Here is a 27,446-nt window from a genome sequence, read left to right on the forward strand (position 1 = left end):
GTTAATTCTAGGAAGAATTAGCATCTCCTCCTGTCCCCACTTTCATTCCCATCCCTAATAGTAATGCTCTTCCTGAGTATTAACTGAGGGTCTTCACTTTCCCTAGTGAATGGCTTTTGAGAGAGAAAACAAGTATCAGTGAAGCAGCCAAAAGGGTTGGCAACTGAGGGAAAAACAAAGACCCAATATCAGAAATGAAAAGCTTTACGCTAAGAAAAACAAGCCATTCTTTGGCTTGTTTAAGTGGCTCAGTTAGCCACTTAAAATAATTCAGATAAACATAATGGTATTTTCCTAAAGAAGAATTTGGTTTGGATTTCCTGGGTATTTATTCCAATTTCCCATTGCTCCTATAGGGAAAACAAGGTTATTAAATTGTCCTCATTTCCATGGCTGGTTTGAGGGGGAAGGCTTTGGGTTACTGATGTAATCTTCTTTGAAGTGAACTTTTGCCTTCTTGAAATAGACCTAGACGTGCCTGGGTTCCCCCAGTGCCTGGAAGTGCATTTGGACACCAGGATTGAGTTATGAAATAGATCCTACTTTTACACCTCACCTTTTCCAGTTACCTAGCATTTTAAATTAATCCAATAGCATTTTACTTAGTTTCTTTTTTTTAGTACTTTCAGAAAACTATTTAAAATTTTGAGGTACCTCAGTTTTTAACTCAACTGTTCTATATATAAATTTCATTTTAATATTTAATATAATATTTAATATTTTCCAGTTCCCTGGCCCGCCTGCCCCTGTCCCTGCCCCACCCTTCACCCCCAGGACTGCATCTAGTGTCATAAACTTGTCTTTTATTTTGAGGGCCTCTTACCAGTACTCTGTTTGGGTGTCTGGGGACCATATCTGGAGAAACCCTTTGCCAAGTGACAGCTCTTCTACCAGCTTTCATACACAGTTGAGTAGGAACCATGGAAAAAAAAGTTTTCTCAACTTTATTTCTGCTTTTTTGCTGCCACCCAAGTTCTCCCTCTGCAGTTTTTCTTCTAGTCTGAACTCTGTGGTAGTGACGGTGCTCATTTCTTTCAGATGGAGACTATTTTACCTTTACAAGACACGAACCTGTTGGAGTGTGTGGACAGATCATCCCAGTGAGTGTATCTCCTCACGCCTCGTATTTATTTTCATTTGAACCAGTTCTTTTAAAGATACATAAAACATGGACCTCAGCAATGTGTGTTTTCCATTACTGGGGGAAAAAAAAACTGAGTTCATGTTGTTGACATATCTTTAACAGCCTCCCTGCAAATGCTTATTTGAACAGGTTAATAGGGTTTCAGCTTTGTTACCAGGAGTTGAGTTCTCAAGTCATGGAATTCTCATGATTAAAATAAGCAAAGCAAAGTCTAGTGTATTAATAACCTGCCCTTGGTTATGGATGTCCATTCTGCTTATGGAAAATTAATACTTTGTTATATTTGCTTGTTTATTTTTTAGAACTGTGACTCACCATTTTTCCAGGCATATTGTTTTATATGATCTTTTAATCCCATTCTTTCCCACTGTTTCTTTTCATAAGAATCTAGATAGAAGACTCTACAGAAGACACAGCAGTACAATTAACGTCACAGTCATAATTGAAACCATGCCGGGCTGTTGTGTATCTTGTACAGGGAAATATATGTAGTGCTTAGTGTTTGGATTGGAACATTAAACATTTTTTTTTCTCTCTGTCTCATACACAGCCTTGGCACTATACAAAACATCATCGAATCTGCCAACAGAAGATTCTAGCTAATCGTTCTGGCAAGGGTTTCAGGGAAGGCTCAATTTAAATTCTTACAGTATAGACAAGAAGTTTTCTCTTCTCAAAATATAGGAGAACAATTCAAGATAATCTTTGGCTTTGGAAACCACAGATTTTTGAGGAGTATTAATATATTATTTTAGTGGTCCATAAGCTCTAGGTTACTGTGAGATTTATTAGAGAATGAAAAGGGAAGATGAGAGATTTGGTTTAACTTCTTCTGCTCCTAAACCACCCAGGGAAATCCTACTCAGCTCAGAGCAGGGTTGAGGTCTGTCACCTTAATTGCAGGAACTCAAACCTGCTTTTCCTGCCCTTCCCCAGACTCTTGGAGCTGCAGCTTTCACTGACAGGACAAGAGCCGCTTGTCAGCCAGCTCGGCTCAATTACTGCACTCCAAGATTTATATACTGTAGATGGAATTAAAACATCACTGTGTACTCCCAAGTTTATAAACAACTAAGGGGAAAAGAAATTGGGTGTTTGGTGAAGGCAAGACACTTGTATATTTTTGCAAGCTTGCCAGGGCCAGTGAGAATCTTTCAGGGATGGCAGCTGAGATGCTTCAGGCAGAAACACATTGTGGTCAGGGGCTGAAGCCAGGGGACCAGGATTTTTGTTTTCTTTCTTAATGAAATTATCAACGACACCTGATAGTACTGAGGCTCTTGCCTGCACTTATAACAATACAAGCTTAATATCCTTTTAAAATCAGTTTAAACCATTTTAGGCTGCAGACTCAGATACTCACAATATATTTTTTAGTCTCCATTAGCTTTTTTTTGCAGTGTCAAAGAGACAAACTAAAACTTTTGCATACTCATCAGTAGATGCACTTTATTTTTTGTAATCATTTGTTTTGTGACAATACATGTAGGTAAAGAAAAAGGTGCTGCCTGGAAATATACACTGACTTCTAGTTCTTCCTCACTGAAGAGCTTTCATACCAGCCTGAAATCCTGGTGTAAAAATCACAAATGCAAGAAAAAGTTTTCATACACAAGAACTCACTGGAACCAAAGGCTAATTTTAAAAACATATAAAGTAACATGAATGAAAAACCAAAACAAAACAAAGAAAAAACAAAGACTCCCTTTTTACCATGAGATTTCTTTTTGTGGGTAGCTGGAAATAGTAATTTGCTGACCAGAGAGAACAGGAGAGATTTTCACGGTTAATCCTATTCTGTTCTTAATGAAGTAATTAAAAAATCCAAACATCTATACTCTGGTGGGACAAGATTTATGTTGAGGACTAGTCTGAGACATCTGAGAAGTCACAGCTTGAAAACAAAGTAATGGAGGAATATTGTGCATCTATCAACGTGGAGTTTTTGCCTTTCAGTGGAACTTCCCCCTGCTGATGTTTGCCTGGAAAATTGCTCCAGCTCTGTGCTGTGGCAATACAGTAGTTATTAAACCAGCAGAACAAACACCACTCAGCGCGCTCTACATGGGAGCCCTCATCAAGGAGGTAAGAGAAACTGACTTCAGGAGCGGCTCCCACTCTCCTTACAGTTGGGGCCTACTGGAGCATATCCGATTTAACGTGCTTCATCAGCTTTCACAAGCCACGTTTCCTCCAATTCTGTTTTGTTAGGCTGGCTTTCCACCGGGAGTCATCAATATTTTGCCAGGATATGGGCCAACGGCCGGGGCAGCAATAGCTTCTCACGTTGGCATAGACAAGATTGCGTTCACAGGGTCTACTGAGGTAGGTGCCTGAGAAACCATAGCTTGAAGAACAGTTCTGCAAATGAGTAGAGGGTTTAAGAGAAAATTGAAAATATCACCCATAGGCTGAACACCTAAAGAGCAGTGAATGCCCAAGGTCTCAAGGAGCAGTGTTGGTATCATAGCTAGAAGACTGATGAATGTCAAAGTAAAGGTGTACGTTGACTATTTGATGCCACAGATCTCTGAGGTTTTTTGGTATGCCATGTGTGGGACTGAGACCAGTCCCAGAAAAACAAACAAAACCCTATTATATTTTGAAATAAAAGGAACACATATCAGAGGCAAAAACAAACTAACAAACTGTCCCACAAAAGTGTCCCAGAATCTGGGATTCTGAACACTTTCTTAAATCAAGATCATAAGATAAGAACTGGAGATCTAAGGACTTCCCTGGCGGTCCAGTGGTTAAGACTTCACCTTCCAATGCAGGGGGTGCGGGTTTGATCCCTGGTTGGGGAGCTGAGATCCCACATGCCTCGCGGACATAAAATAGAAGCAGAATTGTAACAAATTCAATAAAGACTTTAAAAATGGTCCACATCAAAAAAATCTTTAAAAAAAATATAAAGAACTGGAGATCTAAATTAATCTCTGGTCTTATTATATCACCAAATCCTGTAGATGCAGTTTGCAGCTTACTATGGCCATGAGCCATAAGGGGTGATATAGAGTAGAGGTCAGCAAACTTTTTCTGTAAAAGGCCAGATGGCAAATATTGTAGACTTTGCCGGCAATATGGTCTCTGCTGCAACTATTTAACTCTGCCCCTGGAGCACGAAGTAGCCATAGGTAATGTATAAGCTGAACAAGGCTACAGGCCAGCACTTCATGTCCTGTGCTGGCTTTGCTCTGGGGGCAGTCAGCTCTGCTTGCCTGCCTCTTGGCTCAAGCACTACCGAGCCACACAGCTTTCACGAGTTATCAGCCCTTCTGGTCACATGGGGCCGGAAGACACTCTACAGTGGGTGGTGCCGTGATTCAGCTCCTTGTCTGGGCAGGGCAAACTGGGCTCTAGGGCTAGCAAAAGTCCTTATTTGAGTAGCTGAATCAGGCAGATCTGCCACCCTCTGTGTTCCCTGATCAGAGTGTGCCCCCAGTTTGGTTCTGCAGATGAGCAAAGCCACTGGTTGGGATTACTGCCTGGTCACCGCAGGTAGGAATTCAGCCTGCCAAGATTTGTGTGCTGCAAGCCCCTACCCGCTTCACTGTCACAGTCACGTTCCCAGCGCTTGAGGTCCGCAGAGTCCCCTGCGATCCCTGTGGTACGAGATCAGAGTAGTGGCTCCCACAAATTAACTCACAATTCTGGCTTCTCTTTTCCCACTGGAGGAACCAGAGGGTCAAGAGAGATCTCTTCACATGGTGCTGCAATGGCCTGGGGGAGGGGCAATGCGGTCACAGTGTAGGCCGCTTTTCATAACCCTCCTAATGGAGTCTGTCTGGGTCTCTATGGTGCAGGGGAGTGCTTCAGGCTTAACCTTGTGTTCTAGGATTCTCTCAGTGATGTCTTGTTTTTTTTAATAGTTGTTAGTTATGCTTCTCGTGAAGGGAAGCAAAGTCTGGAACAACCTATGTTGCCATCTCTGTAACATCAGTCCTCAGTATTTTCACTAGTACCAGGTTCCTTTCATTATTAGGTTTTAAAAGATGTGTTGTAATATGGTAGGCAAGATGCCCTCTTTATTTTTCAGAACCTTTTGGCTATTCTTTCCCATTCTTTCAGATAAAATATCAAATTAGTTTTCCAAGTATCTTACCTTCCTCTACAAAACTCTCATTGGAATTTTGATTGGTGTCATATTACCTGTCTATATTAAATTGAGGGATAAGTGCTCTCTCTAGAAGATTGACTTCTCATCTAGGAACATAATATAAATCTCTTCATTTATTTGTCCTATAATGTTCATCACTGATATCATCATTTACGTGTTAGGCTTTTCTTGATAAATTAATTTCTGGGGATTTAACTTTTTGTTCCAAGGATATTTCAGTTTAAAAACTGAGCACTTTTTTTTTTAAGTCACAGTACCATGTATTGGAAAGTTATATTGAAATGATGACTTAATCTTTCAGGCCAGACAAGAAGTGACATAGTGAATCAATAAGAACATAAGTGCTTGTTGCCAAGTTGCCTGGGTTTAAATCTCTGTTTTGCCATTTAAAAAGTTTTTTAAACTTTTAAAAAGACTTTATTGAAGTATAATTTACACACAGTAAAATGCACCCATTTAAGTACCAAATGTACACAGTCATGTAACCATCACTCAAATTAAGATATAGAATATTTCCATACCCTAAAAAGCTTTGTCATACCTTTGGCCCCAGGCAACCACTGACCCTTTTTATTAATTTTTCTTATTCTATTAGTTCACATAAATGGACTGATACAATATGTACTCTTCTGTGCCTGATTTTTTTTTTTGGTGAGGGGGTTGTTGTTCAGTATTTAACGAATTTTTGATATGATTGGGTTTGAATCTCCCATTTTGATTTTATTTTCTACTTGTCCCATTTGCTTTTTGTTCTTTTTCTCCTCTTTTTCTGCCTTATTTTGGATGAATTTAGTACTCCATTTTATCTTTTATTTTGGATTATTAGCTAAGCCTCTTTTTTATATAAATTTATTTATTTTATTTAGTTTTATTTTTGGCTGTGTTGTGTCTTTGTTGCTGTGTGCAGGCTTTTCTCTAGTTGCGGTGAGTGGGTGCCACTCTTTGCTGCAGTGCGCAGGCTTCTCATTGCAGTAGCTTCTCTTGTTGTGGAGCACGGGCTCTAGGTGTGTGGGCCTCAGTAGTTGTGGCATGCGGGCTCAGTAGTTGTGGCTCACGGGCTCCAGAGCACAGGCTGAGTAGTTGTGGTGCATAGGCTCAGTAGTTGTGGCTTGTGGGCTCTAGAGTGCAGGCTCAGTAGTTGTGGCTCACAGGCTTAGTTGCTTTGCGGCATGTGGAATCTCCCCGGACCAGGGCTCGAACCTGTCCCCTGCATTGGCAGACGGATTCCCAACCACTGCGCCACCAGGGGTGCCCCAGCTAAGCCTCTTTTTAAAGTGCTTGCTTTAGTAATTACAACATGCATCTTAATCACAGTCTATTATTTAAAAGTATTATGTTACTTCATATATAATGTAATAACAGTACAACAGAATTCTTATATTTCTCATTCCATCCTTCATGCTACTGTTGTTCTATAATTCACTACTGATGTATGTTATATAGCCCATAGTACATTGCTACACTTTTTGTTTTAAAAAGTCAACTATCTTTTCAAAAAAATTTTTAAATGAGAAAACAAAATTATTTTACATTTACTAACATACTTGCCTTTTCTGACCCTCTTCTTTTTTTGGGGGGGGGGGTTTGGTCCATGTTTCTTTCTGATATCATTTTCCTTCTATATAAAGATCTTTCTTTAGCATTTCTTATAGTGCCGGTCCGTTAGTGAAAAATTCTCTCAGCTTCTGTTTGTCTGAAAATGTCTTTATTTTGTTTTCATTTTTTATGACTTTTTCCTGAATATAAAATTCTGATTCAACAGTTTTTATTTTATTTTATTTTACTTTCAACACTTGAAAGATGTCATTCTGTTTTTTTATGACTTGCTCTGTTTCTGATAAGAAGTTAGCAGTCATTCTTATCTTTGTTTTACTGTATATAACTTTTTTTCTCTGGGGGCTTTAAAAATGTTTTCTTTTTACTGATTTTCAACAATTTGATTATGATGTGCTTCTGTGTAGTTTTCTTTGTTTTTCTTCCCATTTGAGGTTCATTGGAAATTCTTGGATCTATGAGTTTATATTTTCATCAAATTTGGAAAACTTTGGCAGTTATTTTTCAAATATATATGCTTTTTTCATGTCTGTTAATTTTTGAAAGAATGCTGAACATTGTGACCATTACCTTATTGAACATGTGGATTTTGTTTTCTTTCTTTAAAGAGTGCTGGACTTTCTTCTGTAAAGTGGTTAAGTCGCTTGCAGTACAGCTTGACCCTTTTAAAACTTAATTTTAAGCTTTGTTAAGTACTAGCTTATCCTTTACTAAGATACTAAACTTTATTAAGATTACTAAGTTGGGATCCTTCTGGAGTTTCTGCTGAATGTTCTCAGTGTTCAGCTAGGTCTTTCCACTCTGGCTAGTCAGAACTCAAATGTCCCCAACTCTGTATGAGCTCTGGGGATTATTCAGCATACAAATTACCTGGTCTTTGTTCTTTATCCAGTCTTGTGGAGTTTCACCATATGTATACCCAGTTTAGCCTTCAGCCAAAGACTTGGTGGGACCCCCATAAGGTTTCTTGACTGCATTGTCTCCCTCTGGTACTAAGCCCCTCACATTTTAACCACCTTATTCTCTCTAAACTCTGATCTATTTCATCAATTCAGTGAGACCACCGTGTTCTACTTTGGTCTCCCCATCCCATGCTGCAATCTAGAAAGTCTTTTGGCAGAAAGGTCTTCCCTTGTTTGTTTCTTTTATCTCTAGAATCACAGTCCCATACTGCCTGATATCTCATTTAAAGAAAGCAATTCCTTGTACCTTTCTAGTTTACCATGAGAGGGCAAGTCCAGTGACAGTTTTTGACAAATAGACTGCCAGTTATTCCTACAGCCAAAATGGGTTTATTCAGAATCAGCAAAGAATTGCAGTTTGGGGTCTGCAACCATGGCAAACCACATGCAAGTCCTTCCACAGCAAGGAGAGGACTCTTAAAGAAGGGAAAGGGAAATTCGAGGGCTATAGTAAACAGAGTCCGTTGGAGAAATTGACAGTTTGAAGTATAGTGGCTTTTCATTGGCTGAGGTTGTGACAGTCTCCTCTAATTGGATGAGCTCTTGCCAGGCAAGAAGAGGAAGTCTTTCTTTTTCCTGTTAGGCTCTACTCTTGTCATAGGTGTTAGAGCTCCCCTTTCTGGTCTCCCAACTCTATCTTAATTGAGGTTTCTGTTTCTTAATTTTTACACTTCCCCCTTTTGATCAAGAGCTTTCTCTGAAAGCATTGCTGATCAAGAGTCCAGTTTTCTGGTTTCAGCAGCTTTTTGTCTCTCAATGCACGGAAGGACCTTGGGTGTAGTTTCCCATGTCAGAGGGAAAGTACACAGATTGAAAACCTATTGAGGTCGCATTCTAGTAACAAGGAGGGATAGGAGGGAGAACTCTCAGGCACTTTTTGTGTAAAATCCATGTGTTATCAAGATCGTAGACATAGGAGATCTTCTGAAGTGTTATGTCATCATTAAAGGTCTGGCAGGCAAGCTTCCAACAGGACTGGTCCAGATTATCTTGAGAAAGCTATCTCATCAGGTGTTGTCTGCTTCAATTCTAGAAAATTTTTACTTTCAGGACCCCAGATGATATGCAGGTCCAGTCAGGGTTTGGTGCTTTCTTTTAGTGTATCACGTGAATCCAAAAGTCTATTCCCTGGAGTTCAGTGGCACAGGGGTTGGTTAGCAGTACCAGATAGGGGATCTTTCCAGCAAGGTTGGAGAAAGTCTTTCTGGAGGTCTTTTCCAATTAGATAAAATCTCCAGGGTGTAAGGTGTGATGCTGAACGTCTTTGTCTCCCAAGAGCACACTGTAAAAAAGATTGCTCTAACAAAACATGGTTATTTTTAATAGAAGCAATTAGGCCTTTGCAATATTGCAGTATCTCTCTTATCAGTGAGTCAAAAGGGGCAGGAGCCAAGTTCATTGGGTATTCTATGACTGTTTCAAAGTATGAGAGTTTATGAGTTCCAAAAGGGATGGATCTAAGATTTAGAAGGACCTATGGCAATGCTTTTGGCCAAGGTGTTTTTAGGGACTCTACAAATTTGCCGTTTGAGTCTTAATAATATCATTAGTGCATTTGACTAAACTAGAGGGTTAACAGTGGTACACATGGTGAAAGCGTTGTAAAACTGGCCAAACAGTGCACAGTTGTCAAAGTACTGACTAGTAAGATGAGTTCCTTGATCACTATGAAGTTCAAGAGGAGTTACCCAGGTAAGGATAATCTTTTTCAAAGGGACTTCAGCCACAGAAGAGGCAGTAGCCTGTCTGCAAGAGATGCCTTCAGCCCAGTGTGAAAACAGACAGACCAGGACTAAAACATATTTATATTCATGAGACAGAGGAAGTTGTATGAAATGCTTTTTCCAGACCTCAAATGGTTATTAGGCAGTTTGAAATGTCCGGGAGCAGTGCAAACAGGCTTCTCTGGGTTATATTTCAGACGCGTGGGATAAGTGAGGTAGGAACTTCTTGCAGCCTTCTTAATGTTTCTTCACCAATATTGATTCATGAATGCTATCATTATGTCAGTAGACCAATGGTTTAATGTATGTACAGTGGTTAGGATTGGGAATTCTAGAATCACTGCTAAGACTGAGTTGTTATTTGGTCCAAACCAGAGCTTTCTCTTTTTGTCAAACCAAGAATTGTTGAACTTCCAGTCTTGTTTTTCCTTCTCTGAGGCCAATTGTGTTCAGCTTCTCTAACCAGTTTTTCTAAGTTATAATTTGGGGAAATATCTCTTTGGACCATGCCAGAGGTTTGGCTGTTGTTGGTTCCTTTAAGGACAGCATTCCTTGTGGAAATGTCAACAAGGTGATTTCTTTTAGCTTCCAGAAAGTCAACTTTAGAATCTTAATAATAGCTAAAGCAGCAGATGAAAGTATTGCATCTAGCAATTCCTGAATATAAGGGCCATTTTAAATTTTATTTCCACTACAAGTAAGGAAGCCATACTGCTTCCACAACATTCCAAAAGTATGAGCTACTCTGAAAGCACATCTACTATCAGTGGCACTTTTGTCCTTGGCTGAAGTACAAGCCTGTGTAAGAGCACATAATTCAGCCTGTTACGCCAAAGTAGCCATAAGTAAAGATGCTGCTTCAACAACATTAAAAGGAGTTGTAATAGCATGTCCAGCACAATATTTGTCATTGTCACTTTTTAAATAGAAACCATCAGTGAACCATGAGAAATCAGTGTTACCCAAAGCATTTCCCTGCAGATCATCTCAAGGAGTCGCGAGGTGATCTATCAGCGTTAAGCAGTCATGAGGGACTTCATCAGTGACAGAGGGGAGAAGAGTAGCAGGGTTACCGTCACTCTGTAAAAGAGTGATGTGAGGAGCAGTTAACAAAAAGACTTCAGAGGAGGTGAGGCAGCTGACTGAGAATTGTTGAATATGATGAGAATTCAGGTGAGCTTTTACTGCATGAGGTACAAAAATGGTTAAAGGGGATCCCATAACAGTTTTCTTGGTGGCTTTCACCAAACGGGCAGTGGCAGTAATGAATTTTTCTCCTGTTTTGGGAGAAAGAAATTCTGGCATGATACTTCCCTAAGAAGTCTTAGCTAAAAATGGATAGGGGTGAGGAACTAAGGAGAAAAGAGTATGTATTTCTCAAAGGGTCTAAAGAAAAGGGTATAGGTTCAAAGACAGGAACCTCTTGTGGTTCAGTAGAGATCCCTGATATTCGAACTGTTCAGTACTCCAAGGCAGGGGCTGCTTTATAGTAGCAGAGTTGAGCACCGGGTGTGTTGGCTTTGGTGTCAGTTAGGACTGGAGGAGATTCAGCCCCAATCTGGAGAAACATTTCCCTAAGATGGTTAAGAGGGAGGATTGGGAAGATCCCCTGTAGTTCCTCAGAGCCACTTCCTTGAGGACTGGGAGAGCAATGGAAAAACTGGTTAGAGGCCTCAAGGTGCCGGAAGTGCTCGAATTTATAACAATCTCTTTTCCAGTGTCCCGGCTGTTTTGCAAAGGTAGCAGAAACTTAGGAGCGTTTTGGTTTCATTTAGGGACCTTCATTTGCTGGAGTTGAAGATTAAGAATTTTGTTGGTCTTCCTTTTAGGTGACTGCTCTGGAGTGCGAGAGAGCTGGTTTACCAGATTACCTAAATCTGAAGTGGACATAGTTTCCCATTCCATCCTGGTCCTTTTTACCAGAAGGGAAAGGTCCCGGTTCAGCCTATTGATAAACATAAAATTAGAGGCTCCCCAGGTGGGATCAACATTTGAAGGAAGACCAGAATTTTCCTTAACAATCTGGAGTTAATTGTAATAGTCATGAACAGATTCATCAGATTTGCGTGCAAGCTTGAATTTTGTCCCAGTCAACAGGCTTTGGAAAGTCCTAGGAATTGCTTGATGAAGTTGTCTACCAGTTGCCTGAGCCTGATCACATAACTTAGCGGGCTGGTCTCTAGCTTTAACTCTAGAGACCTTTCAGGATTTTCCCAATTAGCAGCTTTCATTCCAATGCTGGGCCTAGCCGTCACCAGCAAGCATATGAACTAGCAGAGATGAATCAGAGAAACCAGGTTGATAAGTTTTGTTTTGTGTATCCCTTAACTACTTATTGTAGATATAGATGATTTTACTACTTTTGTCTTTTAATTTTCCTACTAGCTTTATAAGTGGTTGATCTGCTCTCTTTATCGTATATTTGTCTTTTCCAATGAGGTTTTTCCCTCTCATACTTTTCATATTTCCAATTGTGGCCTTTTCTTTTCTGCTTAGAGAAGTCCCTTTAACATTTCTTATAAAGCCTGTTTTGTGCCACTGAACACTTTTAGCTTTTACTTGTCGGTAAGACTCTTTATCTCCCCTTCAACTATGAATGATAGTCTTGCTGGGTATTCTTGGTTTTTTCCTTTCATCATTTTAAACATATCATGCCACTCCCTTCTGGTCTGCAGAGTTTGTGCTGAAAAGTCAGCTCATAGCCTTACGGGAATTCCCTTGTATATAACTAGTTGTTTTTCCTTTGCTGTTTTTAATATTCTCTCTTTATCTTCAATTTTTGTCATTTTAATTACAATGTGCCTTGGTATGTTCCTCTTTGCATTAATCCTGTATGGGACTCTCTGTGCTTCCTTTCCCAGGTTAGGGGAGTTTTCAGCTATTACGTCTTCAAATATGTTCTCTGTCCCTTTCTCTCTTTATTTTTCTGGGACCACTGGCACATTTGATGTTGTCCCAGAGGTCTCTTAAACTGTCCTTATTTTTAAAAAGTCTTTTTTCTTTTTTTGCTTGGGTGATATCCCCTCCTCTGTCTTCTAGTTCACTGATCTGTTCCTCTGTATCATACAATCTACTGTTGATGCCTTCCAGTGTATTTTTTATTTCAGTTATTGTATTCTTCAGCTCTGTTTGGTTCCTCTTTATATTTTCTAACTCTTTGTCAAAATTCTCATTGTGTTCATCTGTTCTTCTTCTAAGTTCTTTGAGCATCTTTATGATTATTACCTTGAACTCTTTATTGGGTAGATTGCTTACCTCCAGTTCACTTAGTTCTTCTGGTGTTTTATCTTGTTCTTTCATTTGGAACATATTCCTTTGTCACCTCATTTTGCCTAATTTTCTATTTCTATGTATTTGGTATGTTGGTTATGTTTCCTGATCTTGGCAAAGTGGCCTTATGTAGGAGACATCCTATGGGACCCAGCAGCACATTCCCCTTTGTTCAGCAGAGCTACCTGCCCTAGGGGGCCCTCTGTGTGGGTTTTGTGGGCCCTTCTGTTGTGGCGAGCTGACTACTGCTAGCCTACTTGTAGGCATGGCTGGCCCCTGGCCTGATTGGTTGATAGGCTCTGCCTAATGTGGAGGCTGCTGGCTGCTGGTGGGCAGGGTGAGGTCCTGGCATAACTGGCTACACAGGGCCTGGGATTTGTGGTCCTGGTGCTGGCCCATTGGTGGGCAGGACTGGGTCACAGGGCACCTTGTTGCAGAGCTTCAGAGGTTCTGGGGCTAGTGCTGGACCACTGGTGGGTAGAGCTGGGTCCCAGGGGAGGGGGTGGCAGGTTGCAGGGGCAGGAGTCTCGGAGCTAGTGTCAGCCTGCTGGTGAGTGGTCTGGGTCTTGACCAGTGCTGGGTGTGGCTGGGCCCAAGGGATCCCAGAGCTTGGTACTCACCCACTGGTGAGTGAGGCTGGGTCCTGGGGCTAGTGCCAGCCCACTGATGGATTGGGCCAGTCCCGACAGCTGGCTGCAAGGTCCTGGGGGCCTGGGGCTAGTGCTGGCCCACTGGTGGGTATAGCAGGGCCCTGGGCCCTCTGGTGGCTGGGGCCAGTTCCAGGGCATCTTGGGGCTCAGGGTGTCCTATGGCAACAGCCCTGCTAGTAGGTGGGACTGTGTCCCTGCACCACTATGTGCTAGGACTGGGGTGTCCCAGGACTGGTGGTTACTGGTTGATGGGCAGGGCCAGGTCTTGGTGCTAATAAGCTAGAGGGTGAATTCCAAAATGGCAGTTGCCAATAGCAGTGCCCTCGTGGTAGAATGAGCTCCCCAAAATGGTTGTTGCCAGCGTTGGTGTCCCCAGGGTGAGCCCCAGTTGTCCCCTTCCTCTCTGGTAGGCTCTCTAAGATCAGCAGGTGGGTATGACCCAGGCTACTTTCAAATTACTGCTGCTGCCTTTGGTCTCAGAACATGTGTTGTGTGTGCCCTTTCAGAGTGGAGTCTCTATTTCCCACAGCTCTTTGGGTCTCCTGAAAGTAAGCTCTGTTAATGTTTGGAAGCATCAAATTACCAATTGAAATAGGTGCTCCATTCAATTTGGGAAATTTTAGAGCTGTGTAAGTTTGAGGATTTCAAAAGTTTCCTATAATCACCATTGATATTCTAAATTGCCTTTGGTTAGGTAGGTGTCAGGTAGGTCACCGATTATCATAGTTTATCATTGTCTCAAATTGAATATATTATACTCAATGAGGTTACAAATTTATATACTTCTGTTGATACAACTAAAGTCTTAAGAATACAACCCTAACGATGTTTGGATTTAAAAGTCATTGGTTTCTTCAGTGTAGAATATTTTTAAAGTATTTTAATCCCATAAATGACTAATTTCTAATCTTTTAAAAAAATTATTTTAATTTTATTTATTATACAAATGATAACATTTCTATGCAAGATTTGCCTATAAAACACTAATTTCTAATCTTTTGGGGTGAGATAATTTGCTTATCAGTTTAGTGGTGATTTTTTAGCATTAATTTTTGAAGATTACAGTTTCTGGTCAAACATACCGATTTTGGGGTAGTGGTGGTTTGCATTCTCTTTGGACTCTATCCTTTAGTCATTCTTCTCACTACCCCGCGTAGCATCTGATGTGTAGTCAGCATGAATTATAAGTATTTATTAGGTACACGAAGGAGGAAAGACTGAATTTGAGAAATAAAAGCTTAATCTCAGAGCTAGAAGGTGATATATCAGTGGAACACTTTCTTCAAAATGTCACTAATAGCTTAGGGTTTAATGTTTTTTACTTTGTAGCTATATAATTATGGACCACTTAATTCTGTACAAAATTTGCTTAATAGTAAGCACACATTTCTCAGGGTTGTGAGAATTAAATGCACAATGAGTTTTATAAGTTGTAAGCAACAAGCAAATGTTAGTTTGTAATATGTCATTAGCATTCTAAAAAATGAGAGAGCTCTGTGAGTTGGATGATCTGTCAAGGCTTCAAGAGAAAGAGGGATTTGATACAGGTTTTGTAAGATATGGGTAAGTAGAGTGAACGGAGAAGAAGTAGAATTAGTCAACAACTAGAAGCTGGAGTGTACAGAAAGTCTTAGTGGAGTAGAATAGGGATAGGGAAGGGGTTGGAGAGAAAGGTTGGGAGGCAGATGAACTAGAAAGTAATATTCTGCAAATCAAGCCATTGAAAATAATTCTCAGTTTAAAAATTGAGGCCAGATAGTAGAAGACCTTTCAGACAAAGACATCCCATGGAAACTCTACACCAGTATCCTTTATGAATATAGATGCAAGAATCCTCAACAAAATACTAGCAAACAGAAATCAGCAACTTAAAGGATTATATACCATGACCAAGTGGGATTTATCCCAGGAATGGAAGGTTAGTTTAATATCCAAAAAATCAGTCAATGTAATATTCCATATGGATAGAATAAAGGACAAAACCACACCATCATCTCCATAGACATGGAAAAAAGCATTTGACAAAATCAAACACCACACAGAAACATACAGAAATATTATTCCTAATTCCCAAAAAGTGGAAACAATCAAGATAGCCATCAAATGATGAGTTGATAAGCAAAATGTGGGTGTACCCATATCCATACAGTGGAATATTATTCAGTCACAGAAAAGAAGGAAGTACTAATAGAGGCCGACATGGGTGAACCTTAAAAACATGCTAAATGAAAGAAGCCAGTCACAAAAGGCCACATGTCGTGCGATCCTATTTCTATGAAGTCTCAAGTATAGGCAGATCTATAGACAGAAAGTAGATTAGTAGTTTCCAGGGGCAGGAAAAAGGGGAGAATGGGGAATGACTACTAATAGATATGAAATGTTCTGGAATTAGATACTAGTAATCATTGAGATGATTGCACAATTGTCTGAATATACTAAAATTGAATTTTAAAGTTCAAAAGGTAGATTTTATGGTATATGAATTATATCTCAATAAAGCTGTTAAAAATGGATGTTTTTAAAGAAGTATTTAAGGCTTAAAATTGTGGATATTAATAGCCAACATCGATTGAGCACTTACTGTATGCCAGATACCTGCTAAGTGCTTTGCATATATCATCTCACTACATCTTTACAGTAGCTCTAGGAGATACACAGTTGAGCAAGTGTGGCTAGGAGAGGTTAAATTACCTGCCCGTAGTCACGTGCTAGTAAGTTGTGGGTCTGAGAATCATACCCAGAGCTTATACTTCAAATGACAGTGCTATGCTGCTAAGGGGCTGTACTCGGTACCATAGAAGGAGGGAGCCATTAAAATCAGGAATGACATATCAAAGGGGATACTTAGGAAGGATAATATCAGTGGAACATATTCTGTTCAAAGCATGGTCAAACGTATGTAATTCTGAAAGGTCATAGACACTATGCTAGCTCAACTTTTTTTCCTTTTTTCTAAAATTTACTTTAAAATCGCATCTTTAGCCTCTTGAAATCTTATTCGATACATTATAGGGCTTCCAGTGGATGATCTCTGGCATAGAACTTACAGTTTTAAACCTAAGCTGTCTTGTCCACTCCGCAAATATTTATTGAGCACTTACTAAATATCAGCTACAATGTTAGACCTTAGAGAAATTGTGCAATTCAGTCTAACCCAGTGATAGTCTGCGAATATGTAACTAGTATAGTGTGATGTGTATGGGAGCATGGAGAAAGAGAAGAAGAATTCTGCACCATTTCTCTTAATACTTCCTTATTGAAGATGCCTTCTAAGACCAAGGCTAGAACTAAAATTCTTTTGCTCAACATGGTTTTCAAATGTATCTATATCTGTGCATTAAGGAGAAATATAATTTATTCAAGATGCTTAAATTCAAACGAAAAGCTATTTCATTCAAAGGTAACACCATTTAAGAAAAAGATAATTCTACATCTTAATTCCACAGTTGTTAGTACTCACAACTGTGGGAAATATCTTCCTTTTCTCTTTGGAGAAAATGAAATTATGGTGGTATGGTATGGGAGCCAAAGTACGAAAAGGACTTGTGGGAAAGGAACCCCAGCTGTGGGGACCCTTGTGAGTAATGTATTGCTTGATATTGGCGAAGAATCATCAAACACTGGTATCATTCAATTCTCAGAATCATTTCCCATGCCTGATAGTCCAGCACTTTCAAAAGGCTTGATACATATTTTGCTGGAATGTAAAATGGGATGTTAGGTTTCACTGTTGCCTCTCAATAGCAAATGCAGTTTTTGTTTTTTGCATTTTAGTCAGCTCTGCTTTTAACAGGCATTTTAACTCCAGAGCTGTGGATTTTATACTAATTCAGTATATCCTTAAAATCTCTTCTAAAGTGAAAAGCCTAATAGAGATGGGGGAAAAAATAGCCCTATGAATCTAAATCACAACAGATGGGACTTGTTGAGGAGTTAGTGGGTGTCTGATTTCCTCGTGCCCCGAACACTTGGTAGAGTGATCTAGTGCTGGACACCAGATGTTCAGTCAGTGACTGCTAAACACATAACTCCAGTGTTCTGGTGGAAGTATTTTTATATTTAAGGGACACACAAGTGTGCAAAAGCTAGGAAAAATATTAGGTTTTCCCGTATACCCATTTTCCGTAAATCATCTTTCTAATGCTCAGATTATATTACTCTCACCTACATTCAGGCCAAGTTAATTTCCATCTACAGAACTATCCAGTGGTTTATGGTAAGCGAAGGTAATAACTGAGCTGAAGGGTTAATAGTCAATCTAATTCATCTCACAATCAACAAAGACCTCCTCACAGAATTTTATATTAGGGAGTTTAGAGCTTTAATGAAGTTCACCTTGAGTTTATTTCTTTCAATCCTTTATTTAGAGTCTCTGAAAGAAAAATAAAGTACTCCTCATGGCTCTGCTAAAATGAAAGCTTGAAAGAATGCTGCATCACACTACCTCTAAAAAAACTAGAGGAAGGTATTTTTTCAGTAAGAAATGCCAAGCATAGTCTTCAAATCATACTAAAAGCAATCAAGATCAAATATCAGATCTAGATGAGAAAACTAGACATAATTTAAACCTCTCTCGTGGTAGTGTGCATTTGTTCACAGTACATGTTAATATGTAATCTTTCCCACCCTCAGATTCCGTCTGTAGATAAGGGATGACTGTACCTGACTCATCGAGTGTGAGGAGGAAGTAAGCTAGTGTATCTAAAGTATTCAGCACAGGGCCTGGCCCTTAGCAAAGTGTCAATAAATAGTAGCTGTTACTGTTTTCTATTTATTGTTAAATGAGATTTGTATAACAATGTAGTCTTGGGAAAATGTGGTGTAATATAGAAGGGGGCTGGGTTCAACCAAGCTTGGATCAGATCCCAGCTCTCTTTGGCATATTATTTAGTCTTTCTGATCTCTCATTTCTTCATCTGTTAAGAGGGGTTATGAAGAACTGCTTACATGTTTACTTGTGGATTAATGGAGATAGTGTATTTGAAAGTTCCAGTCCTATTGCTGTCACATTGTAAGAATTCAGTGAATATTAGTTGAATCTGATTGATTCTAGTTGAATCTATTTGCAAAGGCTATGTCTGTTGAAAACTAATTCCTGCTTTCCTCTAGAAATTTTACTTTCCTTTTGTTTTATGACTTTTATAAATATTTTACAAATATTTTTGTCTTCTAACAAATGTTTATTTTTGTTTTGCTTTGCTTTTCTATTTCACTTTTTTGGAAGATTGCCTGGGTGCTTGCTTGAATAAACTGATTTTTAATTTTTTTTTTTTGGCTGCATTGGGTCTTCATTGTTGTGCATGGGCTTTCTCTGGTTGTGGTGAGTGGGGCTACTCTTCCTTGTGGTGCATGGGCTTCTCATTGTGGTGGCCTCTCGTTGCGGAGCATGGGCTCTAGACGCATGGGCTTCAGTAGTTGGGGCACGTGGGCTCAGTAGTTGCGGCACGTGGGCCCTAGGGCACGTGGGCTTCAGTAGTTGCAGCACATGGGCTCAGTAGTTGTGGCTTGAGGGCTGTAGAGCACAGGCTCAGTAGTGTGGCTCACGGGCTGAGTTGCTCCGTGGCATGTGGGATCTTCCCGGACCAGGGGTTGAACCCGTGTCCCCTGAATTGGCAGGTGGATTCTTAACCACTGCAATGCCAGGGAAGTCCCCACAGTTCTGTGACTTTGCACATGTCATTTCTTCTGACAAAAATGACCACCCTTCCCTTGTCTACCCAATGAGATCTTAGCTGAACGATTTTGTTCTATCTGTGCAGATAACTGAGAACTGGTCAATTTCTATAATGATTATGATGCTTTATTCTTATTTAGATTGATGATCTCAAATTTTACCACCCTTTTACTTCCAATAATTTCTTTTATTGGCTTCTAATCTGTTCTTTGTTTTCACCACCTTTTGCTTTCCCTTAAGTTTAGTTTTTTTTTCCTCTTCACTTGTTCTCTTTCCCTTTCAGGCTTTAATTATTTTAAAATTTAATTAACCTATTCTAATGCATTTAACTTTAATTAAAACCATTAAATCATATTTTAAATAGTCATGTGGATTCAATATCATTTCCCCACCAATAATTCACAAAGGTCAACAAAAAGAAGTGTGGCATAATTACTCTAATAAAGTAACATTTTTATTGCTTAATATATCTTTATTAACAGCTTTATTGAGGTATAATTGATATACAATAAATTTCACATAAAGTGTACAGTTTGGTAAGTTTTGACATATGTATCCACCTGTGAAACCATCACCACAGTTCACATAGTACATACATCCATCAGCCTCAAACGTTTCCTACTGCGCCTTTGTAATCTCGCTTGCGTCTTTCGCTCTGCTCCTCCCCCCATTCCCATTCCCAGGCACTGATCTGCTTTATGCCACTGTAGGTCATTTGCATTTTCTAGAATTTTATGTAAATAGAAACATACAGTATGTACTGTTTTGTCTGACTGTTTTTACTCAGCACAATTATTTTCAGATCCATGCACATTTTTGCATATATATCAAAAATTAATTCCTCTTTATTGCTGAGTAGTGTTCGATTTTATGGATACATCACAGTTTGTTCATCTGCCTGTTGATGGACATTTAGGTTGTTTCCAGTTTGGAACTACTATACATAAAAGCTCCTGTGAAGATTTTATGTTCCAGTCCGTGTGTGTGTGTGTGTGTGTGTGTGTGTGTGTGTGTGTGTGTGTGTGTGTGTGTGTGTGTGTGTGTGTGTGTGTGCGCGCGCGCGCGCGCATGTAGGTGGATAGTTAGATAGATTGATTGATTCTTTTTTTCTCTTGGGTAAATGCCTAGCAGTGGAATGGCTGGATCTTATTAGGTTCAGAAACTACTAAATTGTTTTCCAAGGTGGGTGTATCATCTTACCAGCAATGTATTAGACTTCTAGCTCCTTCACATCCTCAGCAGCATTTGGTATGGTCAGTCTTTATAATTTTAGCCATTCTAATAGGGGTATAGTGCTATCTCACTGTTGCTTTATATAACACAGGAAATTCTTTATCTTCACAGGAAGAATATTAACAACTAAATATGTTATCTTCAACAATGCAGATATCCAATGGGGGAGCTGAGAGAGAAGGGAGAGTTGGGGAAAGAGAATAAGACGGAAGGTGGCCCCATGAAGTATTTTGCTGTTAGGAACATTCACACAGTGAGATAGCTTATAGCAGTGTGCATAGAGCAAGTTTCACCTAAAGTTTTCTGGTGGAGTCTATTGATATTTCTCTCTCTAGAGGGGTTTACATTCACTAGGAGGGAAACAAATCCTGTGGCATCTTGAGTATCTCCAAGTTTCTTCTCTAGGATGATAGCATTGACAGATAACAGAGGACCAGAGGGAGAAGTATTTGACTAGACTACAAAAGCCACCTTATAATTATATTAATGGTGGCAGGTGGAGAACTTTCACAGGCAAATCTAATGATCATGTAATCACCAAACCCCTTTACAGCTTGTAGTTCTTTACTTCTTTATTTATCTACCCTCTCTTAATTTTGTAGGTTACTTGGGAAACCATATAGGTTCTTCCAGAGGGTACATGCCACTTAAATATGGATTTGAATGTGGCTCCAGTAATGATTATCCTAGTAGAGGGGACCTGTTTATACATCACAAAATGTCTGGAACAGTCAGCAACAAGAAGCTTATTTGAGGTGGCTGCTTTCCATTTTACTTTAGCAAAAGGCCTTTAAAAAGAAAACAAAGTTACTCAAAGATAGGATTAATTTCTCCTTATGCAGCTAAATACATAAGCAATGAATGTAAATATTTGATAAGTGAATATAAAAGGGCTCTTATAAGCACAGAGTAAATAAACAACCTCAATAAAGTACAGGAAAACAGTTTGCATTTTGCTTGGTATGATGTTTTCTTTATTCAGTTAAATTAACAAACCATGATTTCATCATCAGTCAACAAGATAGTAGAGGGACCATCAAAGCAAACTACAGGAGAGTCCGGATTGATCTGTGCCAAACAAATGTTTGTAGCTAACAGCTGTATTATCACTGATTCTAATTTACGCAGCCAGGGTTCTCCTTTCATTTCCTAAGTGAGATGAATGTCATCTTACATGATACAGACACCCTCTCTGCTGCTTGAGTAATGAATCAGGTCAGCTCTCCCCTCTGGGTAGCCTCACCCCTCTTTGTAGGTGGGGAGAAGTGGCCTGCTAGAGTTTTTCTGTTATTTTTTTTTTAAACAACTTATAAGCCTCTTTCTAAGGTTGTATGAGTCCATTAGTAAACTATCCAGCATTTGAATGAAAAATACCAGTTTGTTGTGTCAAAACCTTTGGATGTACAGGTTTTAAATTATGTGCTTTCTTCCTTTTCTTGTTTAATACTTAAATAAAACCTTGAGTGCTGAAGAATAGGAAACAGTATGCTGTAGTCTTTGCCTGCTAGCTGAGATTCTTTGATTCATTCTGCAGTAGATTTATCTCCTCAGAGCTCAGACTGAGAATGAACCGATCCTAAGAAGCCCATCTGTTTAGTCCACCTGGTTAGTGGGACATGTAGTACCTTTGACTTGAGGATTCCAGGCTTCTTCCCATCAAAGCAGAGCCCCTCCCCCAAAATCAAAATCTTGATTTTTTAAAATTTATTTGAGATTAAAAGGGAGAGTCTTATGTAACAGAAGGAGGACTAAGGGTACAGGGCAGTCGCTCTGGAATATGTGTTAGCTGTGGATGGTGTGTTTAGCCATCAGAATTCTGCTCATAGCAGAGGGTATATAACCCCAGGAGAACATCTGGAGAAGAGAAGCAGTCCTGGCTCTGCCACTCAGTGGGTGCCTGTCAGCAAGTCATTTCTTGACCTGAGTCATGCTTTTTTTCAACTCTAAAATGGGGTAATAATTCTTACCTCACAGGATCACCATGAGGATTAAATAATGTTTGTGAGAACACGCAGCACAAAATAGGTGCTCAATAAATGATAATGTTCGACCATTGGAAAACAGAACCAACGATGAAAGGTTAGAGACAGTATGAGAGAAACGCCCTTAAGGATTCTTTAATTCCACGGTTCTTAACCCTAGCAGCACATTAAACTACCCATGCCCACGGGCTCCACTGCAGACGAAGATGATCGGAATCTCTGGGGGCAGAGCCCAGACAAAGAAAACGATTTTAAGTGCTCCGGGAGCTCCAACGTGCAGTCATGTCAGAACCATGAAGCCATCCCCTTCATTAAAGATGTGGAAATTTCAGCCAAAGATAAGTAAGAAGAGGAAAGCTCAAAATCATTCTGCCAGTGGTGTCAAGGCAAAAGCCTTGGACATAGGCATTCTGTGTTCTAATCACTCACCTCTGTTTCCTTGAAGACTTCATAGTCTCTGATTTCCAGAGACTTCAAGAGCAGGTGTCCTGTTCTGGCCCATTGGCTCATCAAATGTTGCTGACAATCTGTGTGTGTGTGTGCGCGTGCATGTGCGTGCACAGGAGTCCCTCTGCTGACGGTCAATCTGGTAGGGAAGACAGCTAATTAAGCAAGAGCAGTATGAGAGTTATGTAGGATCAGAAAAGTGGGAAAACCAAACCCTATAGCCAGGGTGGATCTAGAAAGCTAGCTTCTCAGAGGACGTGGCAAAGGTAGGGCTGAAAAATGAGTAAGCAAGGAGAGGAAAGACATTTCAGGCAGAGGAAACAGCTAATACAGAGACACGGTCATATTCCAGGAAGGTCAAGTGGTTTCATGTGCTGTAGTGATGAGTGTGTGGTGGTGAGGATGGTGGTGGAGGAGAGGGGCTGGAAGCATAGTCAGAGGCTGCATTGTTTTTCACAATCTGAATTTCACAAAGTTTTGAAATTGCTATTATCCCTTAAATTAAAGGAACTGCTTAGATGCCTTGGTCCTGTGACTTTCTGGTGCAGATCTGCGAAGACTGATTTGGTCTATTATTTCTGGATATTTCAGAAAGACAAGAAATGTCCAATTATACATATTTTGGGCATTTCTATTTCTATCATAGAACCAGTAGCACAATGAAAATCAAGAAAGGAGAGGAGGAAAGAAGCACAGAGTCAATCTGTTTGGGGTTTAAGAAAGGAAAATATATTGGAAAAAGCATTCATCTTCAACCTGTTTACTGAGATCTCTACTAGAGAGTTTTCCATCTTTTAAAAAAGGTGGCATATCTCTGAGAAGGAATCCACCCCAATATGTATACTTAACTGATCAAGAAAAAGAAATATCTCTGAGAAGAAGCCCATCCTAGAAATATGGGTAATTAACTAATGAATAAAAAGAAAAATTTTACCAGACTTTAGAAACTCTATTCAGGGAGCAACAGCCTTGAATAAAGAGGGCACGGAAAGCCTTCCATGGTCTTTTTTGTCCTGTATAACTAATTATTTTCCATGCACAGCTCCAAATTGCATTTCCTACCCTGCTGCATTGCTGTGAGCATGATTCTGGTACATTGTGGCTCTTCCAGGGATACTCCTGATATCAATCGTGAAGACTATTCAGAATGAGGATGGGAGTCAGAGTTGATTTGTGCCAACATTCCTGCTGAGAATTAGCCCAGTTCCATTATGTGTGGGCGAGCCCCTGGTTCCTCGCCCTTGCCTGTTTGAGGTACACAGATACAGCTGAGAGACTCTGCAGGGAGTGCCAAGTTAAGACACCCCATGATAGGAACATTATCACTTACTCTTTCATAATGAGCTCTTTGTGGGAAACCGAAAAAGATCAGGTTTATCTACCATTCAGTGCAGCTGTGGTGCCTCTATGAAAAGCGAGGTCTGCTTAGTAAGACAAGAAGAATCCAGAAGAATTGGATTCTTCTGGACAGACTCTCAGAATGAGCAGGGGCCCTGAGTCTTTTTTAACTCTTCCAACTAACTGGGGTACTAAGGGCCAGCGTAACTGCTTGGTTTGTGTCTTCGTTCATCAGTTGGAGAAACCGAGGCCCAAGGAGGTGAAGTGGCTTCCCCAAATCAAAGGTTAGTTAGAGGCCAAGCCAGAACCTATAGTAACTAGGTCTTCTCCCTCCTGTGGGCCGAACTGTCATCCATAAACCTGGTTATGATTATAATTAGCTAGGTTGTCAGAGATAGGACAGGATGTATATAATAAGAGTATATTGTGAAATCTTTTCTGATTTGAAAAAAAAGATAATGATGAACTTGGTCAAAATTTGTTCTCTGTGCTTTATTCTATTTAATCTGTGTTCACATACAAGATTTAATTTCTCAAACTGTGTATTTCTCTGTTTTATCTCACAGGTTGCCTATTTATCAGAATAGGGCTTGGTGTTACGAAGTCCACCCCTGTTGACTTGAACCACTCAGAAGACCTGTGCATCCTGGCAGCCTCATTTATCTCACCGCATGCTCCCACCTTGTAGTCGTGTATAAATATGACTGGCGTAGCACATACATATCCCCGCGGAACTTACTACTTTTCTATCTAAGATGGGTCACTTAATCCCAGGCCTTTCTTTCATGTCTGTACTTCATTCTTTCCTGGACTTTCCTACCCCATAGATTTTAACTTTGGAAACCTTTGCATGGGATTTGTACAAGTAATATTTTAGGTTGGTTTGCACAGGACCTATCATATTTTGTAAGAGTTGGCTCTCACATGAGCTCTTTATTTTTAAACATTACTCTTTCCTGTTAAGAATTCCCTGCTTTGGAGTTGCATCTATTCTTCCTATTGTCTCTTTCCCCCTCATGGTAATAACAGTGAGGAGTGCCTCCCTTCAGGGTCACTTAACCTCATTCCACGCGCAGGGAGAATTCATGAGTAGTAATATGTTCTCCAAAGAGAGTCTGACCTGCAAACTGAGAGTATTATGGGAAGGCAGATGATGATACCCAATCACATAATTAATGAAGATTTTTACACCTAGCCCACTTCTGTGGGTGAGGCCCAGAGGAGCCTGACTCTGGGTTATAACAAAATGCTGCACAACCATAATTTCACTGTTCAGATCTAATATTAAATCAGGCCCAGATTTTTCTGTACTTATTGAACACCTGTTAGGTTTACATGGGAATCCTCTTAGCTGTGAGCTCCTTGTGGATGAGGAACTGTGCCTAGCATTGCACTTGGCACATAGTAGGAGAACCAGGAATAAGTGTTGAATGAAGGGGATTGGTGAACAACTGGGGTTTTTCAGAGTATCCTGTCCTGAGGCCACTGCAGATGGAAGTGGTTCTCCTGTAGCATAACACATCCAGTTCTTTCTTGAGGTTGGGCTGCAACTTGACCTTCTTCCAAAGATGAAAAGGAAAATCATTATTCATCTGAGATTTGCCTTTCGGTGTTTAGCACGAATTTGGTTTCTAAGGAAAAAATGGCAAAGCATTCATGCAGGAAAAATTATTCTTTAGGTATTCTTCTCTGATGACCATAGACTGAGCAAGATTTTTGTATAGTTACTGTAGCCATGAAAATACTAATCATTGGACAACATTCCTAATGCAACAAATATCAACCCATAGAGCACTTCGATGAATGTCAGGGAGCAGAGCTAACAGAAATGTAATGCTAGTGAGTCGGCACTCTCTTTACCAACTCCACACGTTTATTCAGCATCTTCCTATGTGTAAAATCCGTGATTTCTCCTTGCTTTTGTTTGTTTTTCAAATGTCAGTCTGAAGGCAGAATATACCTTTTGTAACTGATGAACTGTGATCATTATTTGTGTCTATAAAAAGTGATATTCCTCCTCACTTTTAAATTAATTTGGAGTTTCAGGGATAAGGTTTTGGTGGTATGTGGCATGCATTAGGTGCTCAGTAAGTATAGAAGGGAAGGCAGAGTGCTGGGAGGAGGTTACGGGAAGGAGAGGAAGTGATCCACACTTGGGCCCTGGAGTCAACCTGCACAGAGTCCAGCAGACTCTGCATGTAACTGCCAGGTAACCTGGTAACATCCATTGACTTCTAACCTGAGTTTAATATTCTTTAAAATGAGATAATACCTACTTCGTAGGGTTTTTGAGAGGCTTAAATGCATGAATACATGTAAATGTCTGATATAAACCAACTCAATAAATGCTAGTTTTTTAAATATAATTAATAATAATGTTCATGATGTCCAGTGATTATCTTCTTTGAGAAAGCACTTGTCTCTTTATCTTCCTGGACTTTGAAATGAGTCCCCTTCAGTTGATATGGATTCCTCAGGGCAGAGAGAGACAAGCACAGTAGAATTGCTCAGAACAGGCAGCTGCAGGCGACAGCCTCCTCAGGGACGCCCCATGGTGTTACTGCCCTGCTGCCCTCGTGTGGGTTCCCCTCTGCTAGGGTCTCAGGCTTCAGTCCTAATCTTACCTGACTGCTGTTCTCTTGCCAGGATGGAGGGCCAGATTCTCGTTTCCTTTGTGTATCCATACTTTCCTCTTGCAGGAGAGCATGTTTGCCTGAGAACGGGGCCTTTATTAGCCCATCTTCCTAGGGGGTTTACCTTGAGGTCGAAGAGAGACAAGCCGGCCCGGTGGGGAAGGGCCGTCTGGCTGTGGGCTGATGTCTGCCCATTAATCCTTAGGGCCAGATGTTGGTGTTTGTTAAACCTTTGATGAGTAACAGTGTTCTGCATCTAAGAGACTCTAATTTTACCTCTTTCAGAGACATCACTACTTTTTCACCAAAGTTAGATTTCCTCAGAACGAGAGTATATTTTCTAAAAATGTTTTGGCACGAGGTAGAGTAACAATAAAAACATGTAAAGCATTTAGCCCAGCTAATGAGCAACACTAGAGACTGGTGGCCAGTCAGAGGGCTTCCTCGGGGTTTTCCTGAGGTAATTGACACGCACAGAGAGTGGAGGGGCCCTGGCAGGAGACCTGCTTTGGAAGGTTCTGCCCCCTACAGCCACCTCCATTTCTCTGCGCCCAGCGTGGAAGAAGGGGCCCTGGCCTCTCATACCTGCGCGCGGCTAACTGGTGCAGGCGCTTACTGCGAGCCAGTCTGGGTTCTGAGGGCCGTCGACCCTAAATCACTTCATCCTCAGGACACCTAAGTTCTGAGGTGGATACTGTTTCTAGCTCCATTTACA

The 27,446-nt window shown here is 40.3% G+C and overlaps 1 protein-coding gene across 2 annotated transcripts in view; it reads left to right on the top strand.

Annotated features, from left to right (window-relative positions):
• The window catches only part of ALDH1A2 (aldehyde dehydrogenase 1 family member A2), a 95,535-nt gene that overhangs the window by 53,064 nt on the left and 15,025 nt on the right, over window positions 1–27,446 (top strand). For both annotated transcript variants that reach the window (XM_030878815.3, XM_070045054.1), the window contains 3 exons: window positions 1,039–1,100; window positions 3,101–3,229; window positions 3,356–3,469. In XM_030878815.3, coding sequence (XP_030734675.1) covers window positions 1,039–1,100; window positions 3,101–3,229; window positions 3,356–3,469 — 305 coding nt within the window. The remainder of the gene's footprint in view (window positions 1–1,038; window positions 1,101–3,100; window positions 3,230–3,355; window positions 3,470–27,446) is intronic.

This window comes from Globicephala melas, chromosome 2, assembly GCF_963455315.2.
Source record: "Globicephala melas chromosome 2, mGloMel1.2, whole genome shotgun sequence".
NCBI lineage: Eukaryota > Metazoa > Chordata > Mammalia > Artiodactyla > Delphinidae > Globicephala > Globicephala melas.